At 38.6% G+C, this 23,959-nt stretch overlaps 2 protein-coding genes across 5 annotated transcripts; one reads left to right on the forward strand and one right to left on the reverse strand.

Annotated features, from left to right (window-relative positions):
* Window positions 1–1,290: 1,290 nt before the first annotated feature.
* zgc:113337 (uncharacterized protein LOC503741 homolog) lies at window positions 1,291–16,862 on the reverse strand. 3 transcript variants are annotated; one of them, XM_038720712.1, is made up of 7 exons: window positions 16,301–16,862; window positions 15,558–15,671; window positions 15,138–15,458; window positions 11,189–11,518; window positions 7,789–8,073; window positions 6,618–6,719; window positions 1,291–3,526 (listed from the first exon to the last, which is right to left on the reverse strand). In XM_038720712.1, the coding sequence occupies exons 2-7, from the start codon at window positions 15,637–15,639 to the stop codon at window positions 3,519–3,521; spliced, it is 1,128 nt and encodes a 375-aa protein (XP_038576640.1). In that variant the 5' UTR covers window positions 15,640–15,671; window positions 16,301–16,862; the 3' UTR covers window positions 1,291–3,518. The 3 variants fall into 3 exon arrangements, with proteins under 3 accessions (XP_038576640.1, XP_038576638.1, XP_038576639.1); XM_038720710.1 differs by having other exon boundaries at window positions 16,253–16,862; XM_038720711.1 differs by having other exon boundaries at window positions 15,558–15,641; window positions 16,253–16,861.
* A 691-nt stretch (window positions 16,863–17,553) lies between these two features.
* si:ch73-390b10.2 (Golgi pH regulator) lies at window positions 17,554–23,587 on the forward strand. Of its 2 annotated transcripts, none has more exons than XM_038720715.1 (14): window positions 17,554–17,796; window positions 18,725–18,784; window positions 18,947–19,050; window positions 19,134–19,240; window positions 19,348–19,449; window positions 19,598–19,718; window positions 19,853–19,933; window positions 20,012–20,121; window positions 20,240–20,328; window positions 20,719–20,811; window positions 20,962–21,057; window positions 21,416–21,505; window positions 22,635–22,700; window positions 22,798–23,587. In XM_038720715.1, exons 1-14 carry the CDS (start codon window positions 17,755–17,757, stop codon window positions 23,002–23,004), a joined length of 1,368 nt encoding a protein of 455 aa, XP_038576643.1. In that variant the 5' UTR covers window positions 17,554–17,754; the 3' UTR covers window positions 23,005–23,587. The 2 variants fall into 2 exon arrangements, with proteins under 2 accessions (XP_038576643.1, XP_038576644.1); XM_038720716.1 differs by having other exon boundaries at window positions 20,012–20,112.
* The last annotated feature ends 372 nt before the right edge of the window (window positions 23,588–23,959 follow it).

Raw genomic sequence — 23,959 nt, forward strand, 5'->3', positions numbered from 1 at the left:
TGAACACACTTTAGATGATGTCCAGTAGAGCACAGTGTTCCCCGAGTTGTAAATCCTGACCATAATCCATTTTCAGATGTTCACAAAAGGTCTTTTCACTAAAAAATGTGATGTGGAAAATGTCATGAAATGCTCCTGAATAATGTGAGCTGGCTTTTTAATGGTTCTTATAGTAGTCTCACAGGGATGCATTCAAAAGAGAAGTTGAAATTAGTCTACATGCTTTATGTGAGTCCTGAACATCATGTGAAATAAGCTGGTGAACTTCTTTTCTGTCTCTGAGTGGAAATGTTTCATCTCAGCAACGGTGTCTGGTAGTCACAGCCCACACACAAGTTCTGCTCTTATACGCTCTCTCTCTCTCTCTTTCTGTCACACACACACACACACACACACACACACACACACACACACATCAGTAATAGTGTTTTTTCTTTGGTGGACAAAGCCCTGGTTCACACGGCAGAGAGACAGAGGCTGGAGGCTTGTGCGAAGGCGGCGTTTGAGACAGTCCTGATTAGATCGAGCCTGAGCTTACTGAAAGAGTGTGTGGCTGCAGAGCACTGTGACTTAAAACTAATCTGACAAGGTGCATACAGATGCTGTATCTAGAGGATTATTAAATAGAAATAGAAGTGGATCATTTGGGATTCATGAAGAAGACATTCATGTTATTAAAAAGTAAAAATCTGAAAAGTATTTTTAATAAACAGCAAGTTTGTAACAGCTTTAATTGTAAATAATGCCTAAAATAGCATTATAATAGCATTATAATTTCATTGTCTAGGTTCCACTTTGATCCAGAGCAACATTCAAATCAGCAGGCATTGCTTTAGGGATTTGTTCAATGATATTTTAAGGACACTTTTTTACCCCACACATGAACTAGCCTGACAAATGCAGATAAGCAGACATGATGAAAGAAAATGGTTCAGCATGCATCTTTAAGGAACAGATTTCAAACTTGATCGTAACTTGATTTCAAACTGATTGTGGACACATAACCTCATACAATCAGCCTTTCAAACATACAGAAATAGCTTATGAATTAGAACAGAATTTACAACAATTTTCTACAGCCTGTGTGTCTGGATGTGTGCACAACATGTGTGTTTTTTTGCTCTTCGAGGTCCACCAAAACCCGCCTGGCTTGGGATGAAAAAGGACCCAGAAATTTGCATCTGGAAGCCAGGTTTGGCACACCAGAAAGGAATTTCATGTTTTTTTCTGAGAGGTACAAAGCTGAGCTGAAAGAGTGCCACTAGATTTGAAATTCATCAAGAAACTTGCCATTTTTAATATTTTTATTATTCTGTTTGCTCCATTTATTACATCAATTTTACATGGTCATAATGCATCGTTTCATATTTTCTTCTTCTGTTACGGGCCAACAGTTGCTCTGTACAGGTTTGGATGCTATGCAACATTTCCATTTATTTAAAAAATGTTTCAAAAAACACGTTTCAGGATTAGTTAATGTGCATATAGTGAAACTATACAGACAGGGGAATGCTGCCTAAACTCTTTTTAATTGTGAGGAATGTGATGTGCCCGATTGAAGCACAAAGCTTGAAGTCTGATAACTTGCATGTTATTCAGTTGATAACTGACTCAAATTCAAATCATATGCTTTGATACAGAAGATTATTTCAGCGTAAAGCTTATTTTTTTAAATACCGCTGTACACATGCAAACATGATATATTCCAAAAGCCTCATAACACATATTTTAGGCATTCTGGTGCCACTTTGATCCAAAGCAACGAACAAAAAAAACAAGAGGTTCAAGAACAATCACAGCAGCACATTGGCTCTTTAGGTAATTTAACCATTATCAAACCACCAAGCCACCCAACAGTCCAACCTAAACACTCACATCATCACACACATGAACTGGCCTGACTCTGTCTGACTGTAGACAGGCAACATGACACGCATTCCTTTCGGGGGCACCAAAAAGGTTTCATCGTTGCTTCTTCAGGGAATTGATTCAAGCCATCTAACCTCTGAAAATATGCACACATTCTCTCTCACGACACACACAAACAGACTTCCAACATGTAAAAAAAAGTTTGCAATAGATATTACACAAACGATAGATACGCTTGTAGCCCTCTTAGTTGAACTAATACAGAAAATCCGTAACCCCACCCAGGTTTGACAACACACAGAAGTGACTGAGGCCTTTGACTGAGGTAAAAGAAGTAAAAACTTAATGGTGAGTTCATAGTGCCAATTAGCTTATTTAAAGGACAAGTCTGGCGATATTCTATACTCCCATGTAAACATTACTAGTTCAGTCAGGGAACTTACTGAGAATAAGAAGTTAAATCATTTTCTAAAACAGCTGGGCATTAGCCTGGGAACCGGACAAATCTGTGAGCACATGGTTCATTTGCTCTGGTAGATACTCATGTGCATCATGTGGCTTGTTAATTTGTTTTTAATCATTATTGGACAATTGGATAGTTTTGGCTACACAGACAGTTTTAAGTAGAATAAATTGTTAGTTTTAGACCTTGTTCAGACTGCTAGCCCAAATAATTTTTTTTTGGCATATCCAGATTCATCTGAAGTATGGACAGCAAAAAAACCAAATTGGATACAAGCCACATTTAGAGGTGGTTTGAAATGTGATTCCAATATAATTTCTATAGATGTGTCTCAGTCTGGATGCTCTGGCCACTCAAATCGAATTTCAAAATGTCATTTGCACCACTTGCAACGCGACATGCACTGTGACACGCAACGACGACATGAAATCCAAAGCCACGGAAGAGCATAAAATCCATTCTTTGTTCTTTCAAGTCACATTGCAAGACTTCTCCATCGCACCAGACAAACTCAGCGACGAAGGAGTGATAATCTCCATTTCTCATGCTTCCACATTAAAAAGCCACCTTACCTCCGTACGTAGTTACTGATGCCCACATCTTTACCACAGCAAGCCATGCAGATTGGTTGGTAATGTCTGGACACACAAATCTGATCTGGTCACTCACAAATAACTGTGCAGACAGTCTGTCTGATTTGCCTGCAGTCTGAATAAAGCTTTAGGCTTTTCATGGGATTTGCTGTATAAGAAAAATAATAAATCACCAGACTTATACTTAAATGACCTGGTAAATGACGAGAACAACCAGAGTGAAGTATTTTAAGTGACTCTGTTGTGGGCTGTGGAATGTGTAGCCATCGCCTCAATCAATTACAGAGCCAGAGAGGAAAAAATCATGCACTCAGCATTTTCTCATTGACTTCATGTGAGGACAGCCTGGAGATTATATAAGAGTCTGGTAAGAGGCAGAAGAGCAGAGATGAATGTCGCACAGTTGGCGCTCATAGGATTGTATTTGACATCCTGTAGAGGTGTGTCAGAGCATTTTCCCTTGATGGGGATGATGATGATGATGATGATGATGATGATGATGATGATGCAGGGAAACATTTCTGCAAGGTTGGCCTCTGGGAAGCACTGCCTCTTCTTTTCAGCCTCTGGTCTCATTGGTCTCATCTAAAAGATTAATCGGCTGAAAAGAAATACATGGAGAGAACAGGAGAAGTAATGACATAAAATGGAAGAATGCAACATACATTTTTTTCAAGTTCAGTGTTTTCTCACATTTATATTTTCCATTAAAATGAGATTTAAAATTTTACAGCTATTGACAGCATGACAAGGCAAATTCAGACCCCCCACCTTACACTATTCAGCTTTTCAAAAGACTCCTGCTTGTAAGGAAACATACAGAGACATCACAGCTGGACATTCAGTAGCTATACTTAATACTCATACTTATCTAATGGCAAATATAATGTTTCACCTGATTATGGAAAAAATTCTGGGTTTGTACAATACATGATCTGAAGTGATGAAGTTGGCATCACACGGCAGATTATTCATCCATCCATCCATCGTCAACCGCTTATCCTGTGTACAGGGTTGCGGGGGGCTGGAGCCAATCCCAGCTGCCATGGGGCGAAAGGCGGGGTACACCCTGGACAGGTCGCCAATCCATTGCAGGGCCACACATAGACGAACAACCACTCACGCTCACATGCACACCTAAGGACAATTTAGGGTCACCGATCAACCTAGGCCGCATGTCTTTCGACGGTGGGAGGAACCCACGCAGACACGGAGAGAACATGCAAACTCCACACAACCCATTACCTTCTTGCTGTGAGGCAACATTGCTAACCACTGCACCACCGCACCGCCACGGCAAATTATTGCTTAACATAAAAAAGCAGAGTATGAAGAGGCAGTGGGAGAAGGGTCCAACTACAGGCCTCACGTTTGGGGACCCCAGGTCTGTGAGCAAATGTGAAAATGTCCCGAGGTGCGTTACTTCCTTTTCTGCCACAAAAGTCTAAAAGCAAATAGGCCTGCTTTTATGGTTGATCTAACTAATATTTGTAAGTTAACTTCTGTGCAAAAAAATAAGAAGTAAAATAAAATCCAAGTATGTTTAAATATTATTGGGCAAATATAACTTTGAAATCAGTCTTTTATGAAGACGTTTGTAACTAAGATATGCATTTTAACCTTATAGCAGATTGTGGAAAAACACGCCTTAATGCTAACATTAAATGTGAGTTGTGCTGTTAAAGATTAGCTTGTTGTATATGGTGATTTTGTGTTTAACTACCGGTATTGTTTTAACTTTAGTGGTAAGTACTTAAAAATACATTTAAAAAATATATTTCTTGTAAATGTTTTTGAAGGCAGCATGAGTTTAGGCACAAACCATTAAAACTGATACCACTGACACTGATAGCACAAAAGAGGTTTATGTTTCTTAACTATATGTTAACATAAAAACTAGCTTCACCAAAAGGCTAGTATAATCTGCAGTGCCTTTTCTTTATGCAATTTAGCATAGTACTTATTTTACATCTAGCACACTACAAGTAAGAATGTTTAGCTAGTCTAGCTAAGTCTTTAACATATGAACATGAGCATTTTCACATATGCTTAAATAAATAAATAAACAGACAGCTAAAGGAAGTGACATGCCTGTGGACCCTACCCTCATTGGCTCGCAGAACTATGGTTGCCAGATGTTTACTGTAAGTTGTCTGTTTCCTGCTAATAACGGTCTGTCTCTCATTGGATGGACAGGTTCTTGCCATATTGTCACTGCATAAAAAACATTGGAACCATCATAGAAAATGTCCTGCAAACATAATCATAAAAAACACCTGCACCTTATTAAAAAAACATGTGCACCAGGCCTCATCATTCCAGATCCAGTCTCAGCTGTCCTGTCCATTAAGACACCAGAGCTCTGCCTCAGCTGTTGTGCAGCTATTACCTCATTGTGTACAATACATATTGCACAATTAGCACGACTATACAGATCCATGGTTAAATGCGCAGACAGAAAACACTTACTAGACCTGTGAATAAAGTGCAGATGGAGTGCAGGTTGCAAAAAATTTATGTTTTATGTAAATTAAAAATTAAATAACTGTCATGTTCTCATATGTGGACGACATAAGCATGATATCATGCCACTAATCTATTTGTCCCCAGTGTTCAATATTAAATAAATTGAGAAGACATTATGAAAGAAAAAATCATATGAATAAATTATGTAAAAAATATAAATGAACAAATAAATTCATTAAGTTTCTATCTTTTATTTTATTAAACATTGTTGCCACTTCAGGTTGTTTATATTTCATGACACTTTACACTTTTTATTCCATAATGTCATGAAAATGTAGTTGTCACCAGTCCCCCAGAAGCAAGAAAACCTAATTTAAAATCCCAATGTCAATTTTAACTATTAAAACAACTAAAAATATGTCATGTGTCATGCTTATATGTTTAGACAAGGATGCAAGTTTTTAGAAAAACTAATCGTTGTTCATTCCATGTTTATGTTTTTTTAGCTTTGACAATCACCATGGCCCATAAGCCCTAGACGTTCCCAGGGTAAATGGATTGCATTGTGACTTTGGCTTTCTTCCTCATTTCACAAAATCTCAGGGCATAACTAAGACATGTCACACCTTCTGCCCTCTGAAATGTGGATTTCTGACCTTGTTTAATAGCAACAGTTTTTATAGTTAAGTCAGTGCAGCAGCACATCCACATAGACCACTGTTCCCTTTCATTGTTTCTGTAGAAACCCGGGCAGTTTGCCAAAACCCACAGTAGGAAGGGAGCCCTACAAATAAATTTTATTGACCTACAAATGATTTCTTAAGTTCCTGATGATGGATGATCGTAGTGTGGTTGTAAATCTGCAGAAACTTTCCCATATAAGTCAGAAGAACATCAGCAACTTCTGAAAAGGTAAAGTACAACACAAACCTCCAAAGAAAATATTTTTTTCATTCCCAGCTCAAAACCATTATGTGATTAAGCCATTTAACATCCCCTTAAAGTTAAATAAATACATTTTCCATGTTATAATGCATTGTCGTTGTGTTAATTGTTCACTTACCTCTTCTTGAATGGCAAATATAATAGTTTAAAAATGGTATGTCTTCCAGTTAAACAGTAAAATCTTCTTGATATCTCGTCTGGAATGCCACACACACATGCATACGCACACACACACACACACACACACACACACACACACACACACACACACACATACTGACCTTCTTTCCGCAAGAAACACTTCCAAAGGCAGAAACAGAGGGACATGACCAAGAGGGCTGCCACTGTAGTGACTGAGATCAGGATGGTGAGAGCCGTCCCAACTATGGAGGGAGAAAGATACACATTTTTATAAAAATAAACTCTGGTGTGTAAATCCGGGCCTTGCAAAAGTCAGATTAAATGTCATGAGGGGCCTGTGCTAGTCTGGACAGTGTTTGTCTTTTCTGGACCCTCACTGATTATATTTGAGACTTAATTTATAGTGTATGCACTCCTGACACATGACACCAAGGTCAACTAAAGCTTATCAGCAGACTAAAGCCACACACATTTCCCTATTGCCCATTAAAACTAGTTTAACAGTTTTACAGATTTTTATTTTAGTTAAATAAAGCATATTTTAGGTATTAGTTTTACTAGGGAACTTTGTACATTTGAGAAATAGAAGTAGTAGAAGAAAGTCTGTGATCAGGACTTCCCTTTTAGTCTGAAGGTAAAAGTCAGAAAAAGATCCACACTGTCCCGATAGTTCCCAATAAATTCAACTTAACAGAGCAACATTTTGTTTCATTTCAGTAAAACACTAATGTATTGGCATATCAGCATTGCATTATAGTATTATTGTATTTTTTGTGTGCTTTTTTTGATCTCCTTACTTTTTATATTTTCATATATTTATATTTATATTTATGTTCATGTATACTGTAAGCACCAACTTATACCAAGGCAAATTCCTTGTATGTGAAAATGTACCTGGCAATAAACCTGATTCTGATTCTAGCTTTGTGATGTTTATTTGAAAAATAATTAATTAACTTCTTCTTTTTTTACGGCAATTGGCATCCAGCTTATTGATGCATTACTGCCACTTACTGAGAGCTATCACTACAATCTGTCAGCAAAATATGCAGATCTTTTGTTTTCAGTTTAGTTTTGGATCCAGCTCCTGTAAAGGTTTTCTGGATGTGCACAGTCTACACTCTGTGTCCTTTATAGTCTCCAACAATCTCTGGTGCTTTCTTTAGTATTCTTGGTGTTACCCAAGAATACTAAAGATTGCTAGTATGGTTCTTTTTCCAAAAACATCAAAGGTAATGACATAAGGTACTTCTGGTGTATACCAAAAGTACAATTTTGAGTGTCTTATTGAAGCAAAGGTTTGCTACTCACTTTTAGTGTTCATAGATACCGCAATTGGTGACTCAAGCCCTTTGTGATGCACCAAGCATTTGATGGACACATCTTTCAGCAGCCCTGACTTGACAGTCAGTGTACTGATGACAAGAGTGGTCCCGTCACTCTGCGGGAGCTGGGTCGTCACAGGGGGGCCCATGGTGCGGTTATCCCTCTCCACATTCCACACTATCTCTGCTGGGGGGCGGGACACTGAGGTACAGTTGGCTTCGATCACACCTGGAGAGGTGGTCTTGTAGCTCACCTGCGGTTTGGGCAGCACTAGGAGAAAAAAACAGAAAAAAATTAGATGAAAACAAGATTTTGCATCACAACAACTGGCGTATATATTTAAACACAAGCAAGCTCATACAGTGACAGATTACGGCACATATGACAGGTTCACTGAAATGCACTATTAATTTATTCTACCTTCTTCCTTTGTTCTCATGTGCTGTGTGTGAAATGCACAAGCTAGAAAGCTCTGGAAATGTTATCACAAAATGATCAAACATTAAGTGAATTATGGAAAGCACGCTGTGGAAGAACTGTCAAAAATTGGCAAGAATTCACATTGTAGTTAGTTTTTATTTGTATATAATTCAAAATGTCTTTGGGTAAATTGTTAAATGATACCTGGGAAAACCCTGAAGCCTTTGGATCAGCTTGGGTATGTGAATTCCTGCACACTTACTGTAAGATCCATAAGTAAATCTCTGACTGTTTTCAATTCACTGTTCTCAGGGCTGAGTGAGGAATGTGATGCACTGGAACCGAGAACATTTTTGTTGGCAAGAACACATTTAGCCACAAATATTTGGGCCTCCTAGTTTCAGTGTCTTCTCAGAGTTTTAGGTGGGGAACTTCAGATTCAGATTCAGACAACTTTATCAATTCCACAAAGGGTAATTCAATTGCAGCTTACCTGGTCTGTTCACTTGACTCAAATGTCCCAGGCAAGGATATGTTAGAAGCAAAAGATCAACATACATACAATACAAGGACATAACGAGCAGCAGTAAATAAAATGAAAACAAATTTCACCCACTGTTGGTCTGGATTGTATCAAATTTGGGGGTGGGTCAAACCACAACAGGAAAAAAACTTACTCTTAACAATCTTCTTAACAATCCAAACCATAATGCTCTGTAAATATGCACAAAACTGGAGTGAAGTTTGGGCTCTTATTTTTTCTCCACAGTTTTTCCCTAGCTTTCCCTTGTCATTATAGCACCTTTGTAATACTCTAAACTATCATGATGTAATATAAAAGCAAGTAATGTAAAAACAAGCTGAACACAAAACTGACATATTTTGAAGTTGATATGGTGAATATGGTGATATGGAGGTTTTTGATGAAACAGTTCCTTATTTACACATCCAGTCATGTTTCTGGCCACCTGATGAATGTAAGTGCAATATTAACTCTATTTTAAGATCACTCATTTTGACTAGCCTACTTCTTTTTTATTTTCGCAAGGTGCCCCGGCAATTAACATTTCTTAAAATGTTAGCCTAGTAGGTGGCCCTTAGCTGTCACTGTTGGGAGGAGGGGGGCATCACGTCATCCACAGTGGGACAGGGGTGGAAAACTGTTGGCAGCAATACACAACAAGAAAAAAAACCCACCATTTACGCTAACCATGCCTCACTACTAGAAACACCTACTGTACTGTACAGTTCAATTTCAAACAAAAGCACATCTGTTTGTTGAGATAACTGAGAGAGAAAGGGATTGAGACCGAAGTGGGAAAGCAAATGAGCATGGAGAGACAAAGCACAGAGAGAATCACTGTCTGCTGCAAACACTGGCACAGTCATGCATCAGGACCTCACTCCCTGCCTCCATCATTCTTTCGAATGGCCCATTCTTTACATGGACACATTGTTCTGTGTTTGTGTGTTAACCTTGCTGTGTGTTAGCCTTTGCTTTATCATGAAAACATTCAGCAGCCACAAACAGGAAGATAAGATCAATATTCCTGTCTAGATCCCAGGCGCACCTGTCAGTTTGTCCACACGTTTGACACCTCCATTTTCTCTTAAGGATACTGTCGTCCCAGCACCTACATATACTTTGTGACAGATTAACTCACAGCTACAGCCCTGCAAATATGTGCATCTGAATAACTGACATTTATATTTCATGAAAAAGAAAAATTCTGTCAGTGAGGTGAACACAAAACTGACACTCTAGTGAAACACTGCAGCGAAAGGCTTATGACTGGAGTAACAACAGAAGCATTGGCAACACATAAATGTATCTGCCCCGAATGTCATATTTTTACATTTTTGCAGCATGCCTATAGGGATGGAAGTGAGGGTCAATCTGTTGGTCCACATCTATGTCAATTGGATAGACTGCCATGACATTCATGATGCCCAGACTAAGAATCCAAATAACTTTGTTGATCCCTGATGTAACGCTTCCACAAAGTCAAAATGTCCATTTGTCCAACACTTATTTAAAGGATTACTCAGAAACTTACAAATTAACTCCCATCTGCCTAAACTGTATATTGAGATTAAAGAATGGGTTATGTGTTTTTTCCCAGGAAACTAATGTGAGGCTTCAGAAGTCAGAGTTAGCCAAATCAAGTAACTATCTTCAGTCTTTTTAGGACAAACTTCCCTCTTTGTGTTTCCACAGACAGTCCTTACTTTTACATCCAAGGCAGTCTAAAACATGGATGTAAAAAACATGGGAAAACACCAGGCATAAACCTACGCGTGACAAAAAATAAATACTACTTGATTTGGCCAACTCAGGCCACAAGACACATATTACCTTCAGTTGAATTTAAATGATTAGTTGGATATGTTGGGATTACCTTTGTGCAGAGCCAGGCTAGCTCTTCCTCTGTTTCCAGTCTTTTTGCTAAGCTAAAGCTGCTATGAGTAGCCTCATATTTACCATACAAACATAAGAGTGGTGTCAATCTTCTTCTATAACTCTCACATTTCCCAAAATGATGACTAAAACATTCTTGCACAGTGAGGACTTTGTCCCCCATCTCTTACAGTGGAGTTTCACTAGGAAGATATCAACATGAACAGGAGGAATGATTACAATTCCCAATAACTCTTTCAGCGTACATGTGAGTATTGTATTAGGCTGTAAGTAGTCTTGAAGAAATACAAACGTATCCTTTAATCCAGCCTTATGGCCTTATCCCTACATTGCATGATGCTTCAGTAAAAATAAAAGAAATGTCACTTTTTACAACATCACAAACACTGTATGATAATTAAAATGTATGTACAATATATTGTACATAACCTGCCATAACCTGGTGATGTTTTCCACACCCATTTTGTTTCTGGGTGGGCAATACTTTTTTAAAATGTAAAATAAAATAATCTTCAATAATGGCTGGTGGGGGACATAAATGTTTACCAAAGGTGGCGAGGCAAACTGTGGAGCTCTTTGGCCCGTCGGGATGTGTGGTATACAGGCAGGTGTAGCAGCCCTCATCCTGGATAGTGACAGGCTGGATGGTGAGCTGACTGTCGGACATGGAGGCACTTAGCCAGACTCTCCCCTGATACGGTGGCTCTATCATGGGGTCGCTCTTCTTTGCAAAGGAGGCCACCTCTATGGAGTCTCCTTGCGCAGACGTGTGTCTCCATATGATCTGCTGCACCTTTTCAGGCAAACCATAGGAGCACGAGAGGGAGGCCTTCTTGCCGCTCACTGCTGTCTTGTTGCTGTCAACGGTGACTTGCGCTGGGAGTGAAAAGACCCCCCCCATCCAGTGGAAGAAGATGAGAAAAAGAACAGGGAGACAGAAGGTGAATAACAGGACAATATCCCGAAATATGAGGCACCTAAACAGAAACCAGTCACTGGAATCTGCAACAGCTGTTTCTGGTTAGAAAGATAAGCCCTCCTTCTCCCACTGCTCCACAGATCTTTATTAACATGACTGGCTGAGGCTCAATGGGCTCATCAACTTGTGTTAAGGGGTTAGGGACATCTGTATTCACATATTTTCACAAACCCCCACAGCAGATTGATATTGAGGTTGCAGGGTGGAGTAGGTGGAGTATCTGTCCCTGGAGTCTACTGGAGAATTGTTTTTGTTTAATTTTAATGGGTGGATTCCAAGGACAGGTAGCCTATCCAAAATCATCAAAATCAGTTACTGTGCGTTCACTGTTCATGTCAGCCTCCAACTTGTTATTCCAAGTCTGAGAGCAAGGCTATTTATGACACCGACAATATCTCCCACTTAGTGAAAAGAACAGAGGGGTCAACATACTGTTGGCAAAATACAGGTGCTGGTCATATAATTAGAATATCATCAAAAAGTTGATTTATTTCAGTAATTCCATTCAAAAAGTGAAACTTGTATAATGTATACATTCATTGAACACAGACTGATATGTCAAATGTTTATTTCATTTAATTGTGATGATTAAAACTGACAACTAATGAAAATCCCAAATTCAGTATCTCAGAAAATTTGAATATTACTTAAGACCAATACAAAAAAAGGATTTTTAGAAATGATGGCCAACTGAAAAGTATGAACATGAAAAGTATGAGCATGTACAGCACTCAATACTTAGTTGGGGCTCCTTTTGCCTGAATTACTGCAGCAATGCGGCGTGGCATGGAGTCGATCAGTCTGTGGCACTGCTCAGGTGTTATGAGATCCCAGGTTGCTCTGATAGTGGCCTTCAGCTCTTCTGCATTGTTGGGTCTGGCGTATCGCTTCTTCCTCTTCACAATGCCCCATAGATTTTCTATAGGGTTAAGGTCAGGCGAGTTTGCTGGCCAATTAAGAACAGGGATACCATGGTCCTTAAACCAGGTACTGGTAGCTTTGGCACTGTGTGCAGGTGCCAAGTCCTGTTGGAAAATGAAATCTGCATCTCCATAAAATTGGTCAGCAGCAGGAAGCATGAAGTGCTCTAAAACTTCCTGGTAGACGGCTGCGTTGACCTTGGACCTCAGAAAACACAGTGGACCAACACCAGCAGATGACATGGCACCTCAAACCATCACTGACTGTGGAAACTTTACACTGGACTTCAAGTAATGTGGATTCTGTGCCTCTCCTCTCTTCCTCCAGACTCTGGGACCTTGATTTCCAAAGGAAATGCAAAATTTACTTTCATCAGAGAACATAACTTTGGATCACTCAGCAGCAGTCCAGTCCTTTTTGTCTTTAGCCAAGACGAGACGCTTCTGACACTGTGTCTTGTTCAAGAGTGGCTTGACACAAGGAATGCGACAGCTGAAACCCATGTCTTGCATACGTCTCTGCGTGGTGGTTCTTGAAGCACTGACTTCAGCTGCAGTCCACTCTTTGTGAATCTCCCCCACATTTTGGGGGGTTTTGTTTCACAATCCTCTCCAGGATGCAGTTATCCCTATTGCTTGTACACTTTTTTCTACCACATCTTTTCCTTTCCTTCGCCTCTCTATTAATGTGTTTGGACACAGAGCTCTGTGAACAGCCAGCCTCTTTAGCAATGACCTTTTGTGTCTTGCCCTCCTTGTGCAAGGTGTCAATGGTCATCTTTTGGACAGCTGTCAAGTCAGCAGTCTTCCCCATGATTGTGTAGCCTACAGAACTAGACTGAGAGACCATTTAAAGGCCTCTGCAGGTGTTTTGAGTTAATTAGCTGATTAGAGTGTGGCACCAGGTGTCTTCAATATTGAACCTTTTCACAATATTCTAATTTTCTGAGACACTGATTTTGGGGTTTTCATTAGTTGTCAGTTATAATCATCAAAATTAAAAGGAATGAACACTTGAAATATATCAGTCTGTGTGGAATGAATGTATACATTATACAAGTTTCACTTTCTGAATGGAATTACTGAAATAAATCAACTTTTTGATGATATTCTAATTATATGACCAGCACCTGTAGATGCTAATGCACCACCTCAATCCAATATTAACACTTTCGATTTGATTCAGCTAATTTAAGAAGAACTAAACACAGTTTCACTGAACTGATTCTGGATATCTGAGCTCCTCTGTTTGTCTCTTAGGGTGAGATCTGTCTCCCTTCAGTGTGTCACCATGATCACTAAGCAACACCAAGGACATCACTTTGTGTTAAAAAGTGGTGGGGACGTAAGGGGCTCAGATAAAAAACTTATTAAACAGACTTCTGCATATGCAATTTTAGGAAGTGTTACAGTATTGGTTTGAGGTCAGAGCAGACAATAACAAATTATGGCGGGTCAGGAAAATGTTTTCATAAAGGTGCATCAAAAGAGCCTAGCATGCAGTAGGTTGCTACAGATTTGATACATAAAATTCACAACAATGTGGACAAGTCATCCATCACATCCACACCTGCAACACCACGTCAATCGAACAATCCCGAAACCACATACACTGTAGTGCATGTAAGTCAGCCCAGCGATAACAACAGGCCTATCCAGTCTCACTGCCCTAAAATATGACAAAATAAAAAACAACTTAAGCAATAATGTTGACAATGTTAGCTAAAGATAATAAATCAACCATATCTTTGGATATTAAGGGAAAACCCGAGTCAACAATATCTCTGTTTGTCTTGTTCAGAGGGAGATTATGGAATACCTGGACAAGAAGAAACTGTGTTAATTTGTTCAAGATATTGATCGCCGCATGCACATTTTGGGTCATTTTAGAATCATAAGGTTTCTTTTTTTAGCTTAAGTTACTTTTTTTTGGAAAATTCACATTTGTTTCTTCTACATTTACATTGTATTGGATGTTTTCTATTTGTGCAAATACATCTTTCAATAGCAAACATTTCATTTGTTAGTTAACATTTCTTGTTGTAAGCTATTTGTTTTTATTTTTATCCTTTATACTTATGCTTTTAAAAAGTGACATGCCCACAGTGTCCCCAGTGTCCCCTGTGGAAATGACACCTATGATCAACACATTCACAACTTTGTCAAAACAGCAGAGTCACTTCCTGGCTCGTGTCACAGGCTAAAAACTGTTTCTTCTAAGTCTCTCCTGTCAGGGTGAAATATATGTCAGAGATTGAGACACTTGAGGCACTAGATTGCAAGGTCTTTGTCCCATACTGGTTTTTGAGCACCTATTGTATTTTTATTTATTTTTTATTTACAAAGCACCAGATCCTTTATTCCTTCTAAATATGTTTGTATGTATTTGTAAATGTTGAATTACACTGAATGACATTTGCCAGTTGTTTAACATTAAATGTAATTTCATGATCTATAAATTTTTAGTTCACATGTAATAATGCAAATTAGTATTCTTCTATTTACAAGAACAAAAACAAATTGGTATTCTTCTATTTACAGAAACTGCATACTTGTACATAAAATTAAAGGTGCTGTCATTAATGGCCTTACTCACAGGTAACAGTGAGGCAGGTCTGTCCCTGCTTTGAACCGGAAGGATGCATGTCAAAGATGCAGGTGTAGCAGCCTTCGTCACGGAAACCCACCCTGCGGATGGTGATGACCGAGGTGTCTTTTGGGGAGGAGGCGAGCTCCACATGCTGCTGTCCACTCACACTGTCTCTGAGGCCGGGCTGGTAGCTCAGCAGGGTCTGGTTCTGGACATCCAACCAACGCACCTGCCTCAGAGACTCACCTTGTTCCCTCGAAACACTGCAAGTCAGATTGAAGGGCTTCCCCACGGGAGCTTCCAGACGCTCTGGTGCTTTTACCCTGCCTGAAACATCCACCAATATATATTTTTTAAAACATAATTTAGTGTGACATTAGGTCACTATTTGAGTTTTTCTGTATCTTTTAAGCATGGCAGACTCACCCTGCAGTCTTCCCACCATCAGTAGGAGTAAACACACCTGAAGACCTTTCCTACAAGAGGCCTCGATCATCATCTTCTTCATTGCTTATTTAACACGGAGGGGGAAGATTGGTACTGAGGTATGGAAAAACTTCCTGAGTTATTATATTCAGCCCAACATAAACTCTCCTATGTATATATATATATATATATATATATATATATTTTTTTTTTTTTTTTTTTTTTTTTTTACAACCAGTGATCTAACAGTGACACAGAAGGAATTTTGATGTGCTAACCTAATCTTCTCCTACTCCCAAAGCTATGTCAGCTCCTGTGGTCACTAGATGCTGTCCAGCACATTTAAACTATTCAGTGGTATGCAATGTAAATTAATATTCTCAGGTGCTATAACATCCTATGCACAAAGGTTTTCAGATGAAAAATCAGTTATCAGTTGGTCTCAGAGTTATCAGTTCTTTAAACATTTTCAGTGACAAAACCTTTTCTCAAGTCTAATACATCATCAACCAATGAACTTGCATTAATAAATAAATACAAACATATTATTACAGTCAATTACACACCAAAGATACACAGCAATTAAAAGTACCACAATTTATGATTAACTTAGATGATCTGCAGCTGATAAAGAGCTACCTATCATATGTTTTCTATTCCCTGTGTCTTACAAATTATACACCCATAAGACTCACCTCTACTTGTCCTCAAAAGATAAAAGCCAAAAGTTGAAGATGTACTACCTCTGAAACATCTTTCTCGTCCTTACGACCCAGCAGTATTTTGTAACATCTCTCCAGAACGAGCGAGAAACTATTTCTACGCTTCCGAGTGTTTTCTACTCTGCGCACCACCAGCACAATGAACACCAGCCAGTGGCAGCTCCAGACTTTACGAGTTTACTGGATATGGTGGAGTTCTGTGTGCAGGCACAGCCACAACGCAGTTTTGGGCTCACAGCGCCCTCCAGTGTCAGTAAGTGTGTATTATTTTGTGGGACAGGTGGCGATTCCAGGGTAAATGTAAGATTCTTGTTTTACGCTTTGAGTAATTGTTCCATGAATGCAGCCTTCTCGGCCTACCCCTGCTACGTATCTTCCAAATGTTAATTATGTTTTCCTTGTTAATAAATGGTTTCAGGCTAAAGTTAGACTCATGTGTCTGCTCACTAGTAACTCAGTGTGTAGTGAAAGAAATAGCACAGTATAAGTAGTTCAGAGGTTGCCTACTATACCCTGCAACTTTCATTTTCAATTTTATAGATATTTTAAAAAGATATCTGTCATAAACACGGACATAAATAATTATAGAGTAAATAAACAAAATGTTTAATATATAAAATGCATGCATTCAAACTGTAAATGTTACAGTTGTAGCATTTGAGTAAAATCAAAGAAGTACTTGCAACAGTGTATCTAAAAAGTACAAGTTGTGATGTGCTTACTGGTTCTTAAATTCATGGTAAATTTTGGGACTAAATATAAAAAGATTTAATGCACAAAAACACCTCTTGGATGAGCCAAAGCATTCAAACTAAAACGAAATGATGAAAAACACAAAGCACAACAACAGCAACAACAACAACATTAACGACAACAACAGCAACAGCAACAACAACAACAACAACAACAATAATAATAAAAACTTTTCAAACTTTGGCAGGAAATACAGTGTTCATAGGACTCGCTCATATAAGTAGGATTAAAAAAAGTGTATTCTACGTTGTTATTATTATTATTAGTAGTAGTAGTAGTAACGTTAGCAGCTTGATTTTTTGTCGCCCTCTGTATATAAACATAGTAATTACAATGACACCGCACAAATCCTCAGGGTTAATTAAAAAAAAACAAGTTCAGTATTTACTATCAAATATGTAGGCCTGTTTATAAATGTATTTAAATGATTCCGAAATAATTTATGAATCTTGTGATTTACCTTTGAGTTTTTTGTGAACCGTCACAGTTTTGCGACGGAAGTATGTGTCGGACTCATTTTGGTGACGTACCCACATGGGCGACGGTTGACAGCTGAACAACAAATGCGCCTGAAATGGGCTTTTTACCAACATAACAAGCATTTTAAACAGTTAAAGCCTGATTGTTTTTTTTACATCAGCATGAACTGCAACTGTCCTTGACCTTATTAGACTTGTACGGTCAGTTTTTTGCGGACTTCAGGCTGTTTTACAGACATCATCATGTCGTTTCTGGTGGACTCAGTCATCATGTTCACCTCACAGGTAACGTAACGTTAAGCTAGCTGATGATGAAGCGGTGAACCCAACAAGTTGTAACGTGTCTTTCTGTCCCTGAACAAGAATACCCAGTATGTTGCAAGCCAACGTTGCATTAAATGTTATCTACGTATCTCTGTGAGCGTTATTTAACTTAGCGTCCTAAAGAAGTTTTACTTTAAAGTGCTAAATACGTCTTGAAAACAGTCAAAACGATAACTTACCACTCTTTCAAAACTGTTCACACAGTCAGCACAACAGCACTCTTTAAACTGTGAAAAACTTTATTGTCTGGACACAAAATGTATCAATTTGACCACAACCAAATCCATGTTAAATTGTTTTCTTACTCAAACTCAACCACCAGCAACACCTTCACAGTTCATTTTCCACATGTTTTATTATATTATATTATTATTATTACATACAGTCGCAGTTTAAAGTATGTGAACCCTTTAGAATAACCTGGATTTCTACATAAATTAAATAATGTAATAAAATGTAATCTGATCTTCATTACAACAATAGACAAACACAGTCTTTGTAAACTTATACCACGCAAACAATTATATGTTTTTATGTTTTTATTGAACACAACCTGTAAACATTCAAAGTGCAGGGTGGAAAAAGTGCAGTATTTGAACCCCTAGGCCAATGACTTCTCCAAATGCTAATTGAAGTCAGGATTCCAATCAATGAGACAAGATTGGAGGTGTTGTTTAGAGCTGCCCTATAAAAGACACACACTAATTGTAATTTTTTGCAGAAATCCAGGAAATTCCAAAGGGTTCACATACTTATTCCTGCGACTGTATATGTTTGTATTGAATCTAAACAGGTTTATTGGAATAACTAAAGTTTTATTATTGTGAAAATATTGTTAAGCGTATTGTAGCATTTCTGATACATACCAAATGCATTTAATCTAACACAGGTGCTGTTCTTTGGATTTGGCTGGTTGTTCTTTATGCGGCAGCTGTTTAAAGATTATGAGGTACAGTGTCACAAGTGTCACAAGCATTTATTTACAGCCATCATGATGAGTCCAATGAGAGAAACACACAAGTGCATTTCACCTGATCATTTCCGGTAGAGCTGTAGGTCTGCAACAATCACAACTAGTCATCCAGTCTTGACTGTTTTTGTTTTTTGACAGGTGCGACAGTACGTTGTCCAGGTGGTTTTCTCTGTTACGTTTGCATTTTCATGTACCATGTTTGAGCTCATCATCTTTGAGATTCTGGGTGCCTTAAGTAGTAGGTATGTACATTTTATGTCGAGTGTAACAGTGTGTTATTGCTGCTTCTAGTAGAATTTTAACCCTCTTTCTGTCTTTTCCACAGTTCTAGGTATTTCCACTGGAAGCTGAATTTGTATGTCATACTGCTGGTTCTAATCTTTGTGGTGCCTTTCTATATTGGTTACTTTGTTGTCAGCAACATACGCCTGTGTAAGTATAGCTGGTTGACTATTAAAAATAAAAATAAACATTCATGATGCTGTTGATGATTTTATTTCAACCATTATGTCATTGCTGTTTGCTTTGTGTCTTTGTAGTGCATAGACAGAGGCTTCTGTTCTCTTGTATGGTGTGGTTTACCTTCATGTATTTTTTCTGGAAGCTGGGAGACCCATTCCCCATCTTGAGTCCAAAACATGGTGAGTGTGTATCCTTCCTCTATCTGGGCACCTTAATGACTGTGGTTGCCTTTTTTTCTCATAATGTGAGAGTCCTTGATCTGCAAAAGTGTTTAAAGGTAAGTGAAGTAATGGCGTTTCTGTAGCCAGTCTGTTGTCTTTTATTTAGGCATCCTGTCCATTGAGCAGCTAATCAGTCGTGTTGGTGTGATCGGAGTCACACTCATGGCTCTGTTGTCTGGATTTGGTGCGGTCAACTGTCCCTACACGTACATGTCCTATTTCCTCAGGTAAGCTTGTATCACACAGCCTTTTAATCTGAGTCTGCTTATGCATCAGACATTACCATCCTGAATCACAATACTTGTTTGCATTACAAACTGTTGCCATTGCTTTGATGTCTCCTGCTTTGTTGTTTTCACAGAAACGTAACAGACAGTGACATCCTTGCTCTGGAGAGGCGGCTGCTCCAGACTATGGACATGATTGTCAGCAAGAAGAAACGGTGAGGGGGGGTATTTTATTTTTTATAAAATGAATAAAACAAATGATTGTTCCATTACAATTTGTTCTGTACGTGTAGGATCGCTATGACAAGGAGGCAGATGTACCAGCGTGGGGAAGACCAGAACAAACAGACAGGATTCTGGGGCATGATCAAGAGTGTAACCTCCACACAAACAGGCAGTGAAATTATCCTTTATACTTATGGAAAATGATTGCTATAAGATAATTAGCTGTTACCAGATAACTATGTACTAATTGTCTACAGTACTTGTAGTAGATGTCAGCCTTGACTTCTTCCCTCCAGACCTCTCTCAAATCCAGCAGGAGGTTGATGCCCTAGAGGAACTGAGTCGACAACTCTTTCTTGAGACTGTGGACCTGCAAGCCACCAAGGTAACACATGTGCATGCATACATACAAATGCATGCAAGAACACTTTGTTCCACTTAACTACGTACACAGACACATAGAAAATTGTAAACAAAAAATAATATTCAGATGGATGGAAGGATGTGTAGAAGTTCACCAAATCAACTTAAAAGGTGATAATGTCATTGTTCTGTTCACAACTAGTTTCCACTGGCCCTAAAGTGGCCAAATAAATCAGTTATCATAGTTTTAATTGTATTTATGCATCTCTAGTTGGACAGGTGACAGCATTGACAGCAATGGCTGCTATTGCAAAAACAGTTTTATCTATACACACCCATGTTGATTACCCCTGTTGCTCATGTATGATAAATGATTAGCTAAATCTTTAGCAACACCTTTCCTTATCTTTAGGAGCGAATTGAGTACTCAAAGACATTCCAGGGGAAATACTTCAACTTCCTCGGCTACTTCTTTTCCATCTATTGTGTTTGGAAAATCTTCATGGTGAGAACATGTTGTATTCTGGCATTGTGTCTTTCCTTCACACTCTCATATAGATACTGTGAGTGCTATGGGCCAGTTACGTAATCACATTTGTTGTGTTTTTTTTATAGTTTAGGAAGTTAAAAAAAAGTACTCTTCTGTCTGTCATAGGCCACTATAAACATTGTGTTTGATCGAGTTGGAAAGACGGACCCAGTGACGAGGGGTATTGAAATTACAGTGAACTACTTGGGCATCCAGTTCGATGTAAGACACACACACACACACACACACACACACACACACACACACACACACACACACACACACACACACACACACACACCTGCAGAAATGGTCACATGTCACACAGCATGACCTTATGTAAAGATAATTACAGACTCATTATGATCTCTCTGCCTGCTTTTTCTCTCAGTCCTTTCTTCATATAGACAGTTATTTGAGTTTTCAAAGCTCACACTCACAGATCATGGCATTAGATTTAAATTGAAATGAATACATGATGAATGCCGATTGAAAGTTGTCATCCTCTGTCCCTATCCTAATTTAAATTGTTCATTGCTTTGCTTTTTATATTATTTTGGTGTCTTTCTCCCCGTCTCAGGTAAAGTTTTGGTCCCAACACATCTCTTTCATCTTGGTGGGAATAATTATCGTTACATCCATTCGTGGCTTACTCATCACCCTCACTAAGGTAAAACTATCACATGATAAATGTCAAAATGGCTACAGAGCTTGAGGTTAAAGGTGCTTTACAATACTCATTTCATACTTGTATTAAGGGTTTCTACTAGAAAATACTGATATGCTTTAATGTTTAAAAAACACATTATTTTTCTCATACTGTCCATTTCTTTAGCACCTCTTTTCGCCCTCTTTCTGAACACTCAGTTTTAGTTCCTGTCTCTTTAAGGTCCCCCTCACTGAAGCACACTTGCTTCTGCTTGGCCAACTTCTCTGAGCACAGAAGAGGGGCGGGACCTAGCTGCACCGCTATGCAAGACTAGCCATCACTCATTACTCATTACTGTACAAAAACACAACTTTATTCACTGGTTTTAGTGAAACTGGATCAGTTTTGTTGTAGAAAAATTTGTCTTGTTTTCCCTTTGATGTCCTTCGGCTGCTCTGCCTCCACTTTTGTCGATTTACGGAGTTTGTATGTTACCTGTTACTTTAGCTGCTAACTAACTTACTGCTATCAGCAGCTGCTATTAGTTACTCAGTAAGCCATGCAGCTAGCCGTTCTATTCTGATTCTGACCGGACTGGAAGCTAGATGCTCTGGGGTTGTGTTGGTGTTAAACCTCACATTAGTACAGAAGCTTTGGACCACTGGTTCAGAACCAGCTGATAATAACAGCTACTGTTATCAGCAGCTAGTGGTTACTGTAGCATTAGTAACAAGTAACGCTATCTGTCCATCAGGAAATTTCGTAAATCACAGAATTGAGGCAGAGCGGCCAGAGGGAAAACCAGAAAATATTTACCTTACCTTCATAACTGTAAAAACACTTTCTGTGAGACAACCTCCAGCTCTAGCTCTATGAGCTTGAATGACCAGTTCTCTGGAACTTGGGCTGGTATATGTAAATTGTGGTGGCGTAAACATTAATGATCCCAGATGTTATGATGTACATCTAGTGCTTGTTGGCATTCACCCGTTTTTCTGGGGTATTTTGCATGAACGAGATTTACATATGAAGAAAGAAACAATGATTGATGTTATGTCATTTCCATGTACTGAACTCTTTTTATTCAAGGTAAATACAGTTTTCCATTCTATGGTACCTTTAATTAATCTGTTTTGTTCTTCCCTTTTAGTTCTTCTATGCAATATCAAGTAACAAGTCCTCAAATGTCATCGTGCTTGTCCTCGCTCAAATCATGGTGAGTGTCTCACTTTACAGTTGTCTTGTAACACAATGCACAGCCTACAAACAGCAGCTAAACCAAAACATTCTCTCTCTGTGTCTCACCCCACTAGGGGATGTATTTTGTATCATCCGTATTGCTGATGCGCATGAGCATGCCGCTGGAGTATCGCTCCATTGTGACGGAGGTTCTGGGAGAGCTGCAGTTCAACTTCTACCACCGTTGGTTTGATGTCATCTTCCTGGTCAGCGCCCTGTCCAGCATCCTCTTCCTTTATCTCGCCCACAAGCAGGCACCAGAGAAAAACATGACCCTCTGATTCCCTGCATATCTGACTCCTGACCCCTGAGGTGACTTTGAATATGGAATTTAGGGATTTTTTTTTTTTTTTCCCTTTTAAATATACAAGACATAATTATCTGGACTGCCTGTTCCTGAATCAGGAATGGCTGATGGTTGAGTGCAAGTGATGGGGGACTATTAGAGCACATGAGGAACAACTTTGAAGTGGATTCTCCTGAATTTAAGTATGTACAGAACAATCATTACTCTTAGGAATTTAATTTTACCTGCAAACTCAAACACTCTGTTCTCTGTGCTCTTCAATTGTCATTATTTTGGCCAAAATGATCTTTACTTTCTTTTGTCTGAACACACTGGAGCTGTACTGTCCAAGGCACATCTCTGCTGCACTCCCACTGAGGTGTAAATGGACTATATGAAGGAAAAATCAAGATGTCATTAATGATCTCCATCCTGAAGCAGCTGTTATTTTAACAAAATATGTCATTTAATTTGGAAGAAAAACAAATACCCATAAAGTAAGCTTAATTCAGATATTATGTGTTCATTTATTTGTGTTCATGGAATTTTTCAATCGTTTACTTTTATTTAGAAATGGGTTTACTTTTATTTAGAAATGGGAACAAAAAAACATTTTTGTAGAACATTAAATAAAGGCAGCAGTGTTTTGCATAGAGAAAAAAAATACATGGAAGACCACAGTATTTACTTGCAATATTAATGTTAAATTCTGTAGGCTGTAGTTATTCTGGTAAGATTGGTAATCTCAGATTATTGCACAGACTCATCTACGAGTAGATCTACTGTTTGCATCGAAGGAAGACAAAAGTATTTAGAAACATGTTTTGTTCTGAGCCCTTTTATAAATGCAACTATTCTGCTGTGATTGAGATATTGACTGTGAATTTCAAAAGTCTTTACTGTCCTAGTTCTGTTTTGTTCCTTCAGCTTTTTGTCTCATGTAATATTAA

This window comes from Micropterus salmoides, unplaced genomic scaffold, assembly GCF_014851395.1.
Source record: "Micropterus salmoides isolate LMB-PRFRI ecotype aquatic unplaced genomic scaffold, ASM1485139v1 Ms_hic_scaffold_15, whole genome shotgun sequence".
Taxonomy (NCBI): domain Eukaryota; kingdom Metazoa; phylum Chordata; class Actinopteri; order Centrarchiformes; family Centrarchidae; genus Micropterus; species Micropterus salmoides.

Bases quoted from the DNA above. Each gene is read 5' to 3' on its own strand.
- zgc:113337 (XM_038720712.1), bottom strand. From the start codon at position 15,639: ATGAAGAAGATGATGATCGAGGCCTCTTGTAGGAAAGGTCTTCAGGTG. The intron at 15,459-15,557 runs GTGAGTCTGCCA...TGGATGTTTCAG, and splicing joins GATGGTGGGAAGACTGCAGG to GCAGGGTAAAAGCACCAGAG. The intron at 6,720-7,788 runs GTGAGTAGCAAA...CTCCCTCCATAG, and splicing joins GGTATCTATGAACACTAAAA to TTGGGACGGCTCTCACCATC.
- si:ch73-390b10.2 (XM_038720715.1), top strand. From the start codon at position 17,755: ATGTCGTTTCTGGTGGACTCAGTCATCATGTTCACCTCACAG. The intron at 19,934-20,011 runs GTGAGGGGGGGT...CTGTACGTGTAG, and splicing joins ATTGTCAGCAAGAAGAAACG to GATCGCTATGACAAGGAGGC. The intron at 20,329-20,718 runs GTAACACATGTG...CCTTATCTTTAG, and splicing joins TGGACCTGCAAGCCACCAAG to GAGCGAATTGAGTACTCAAA.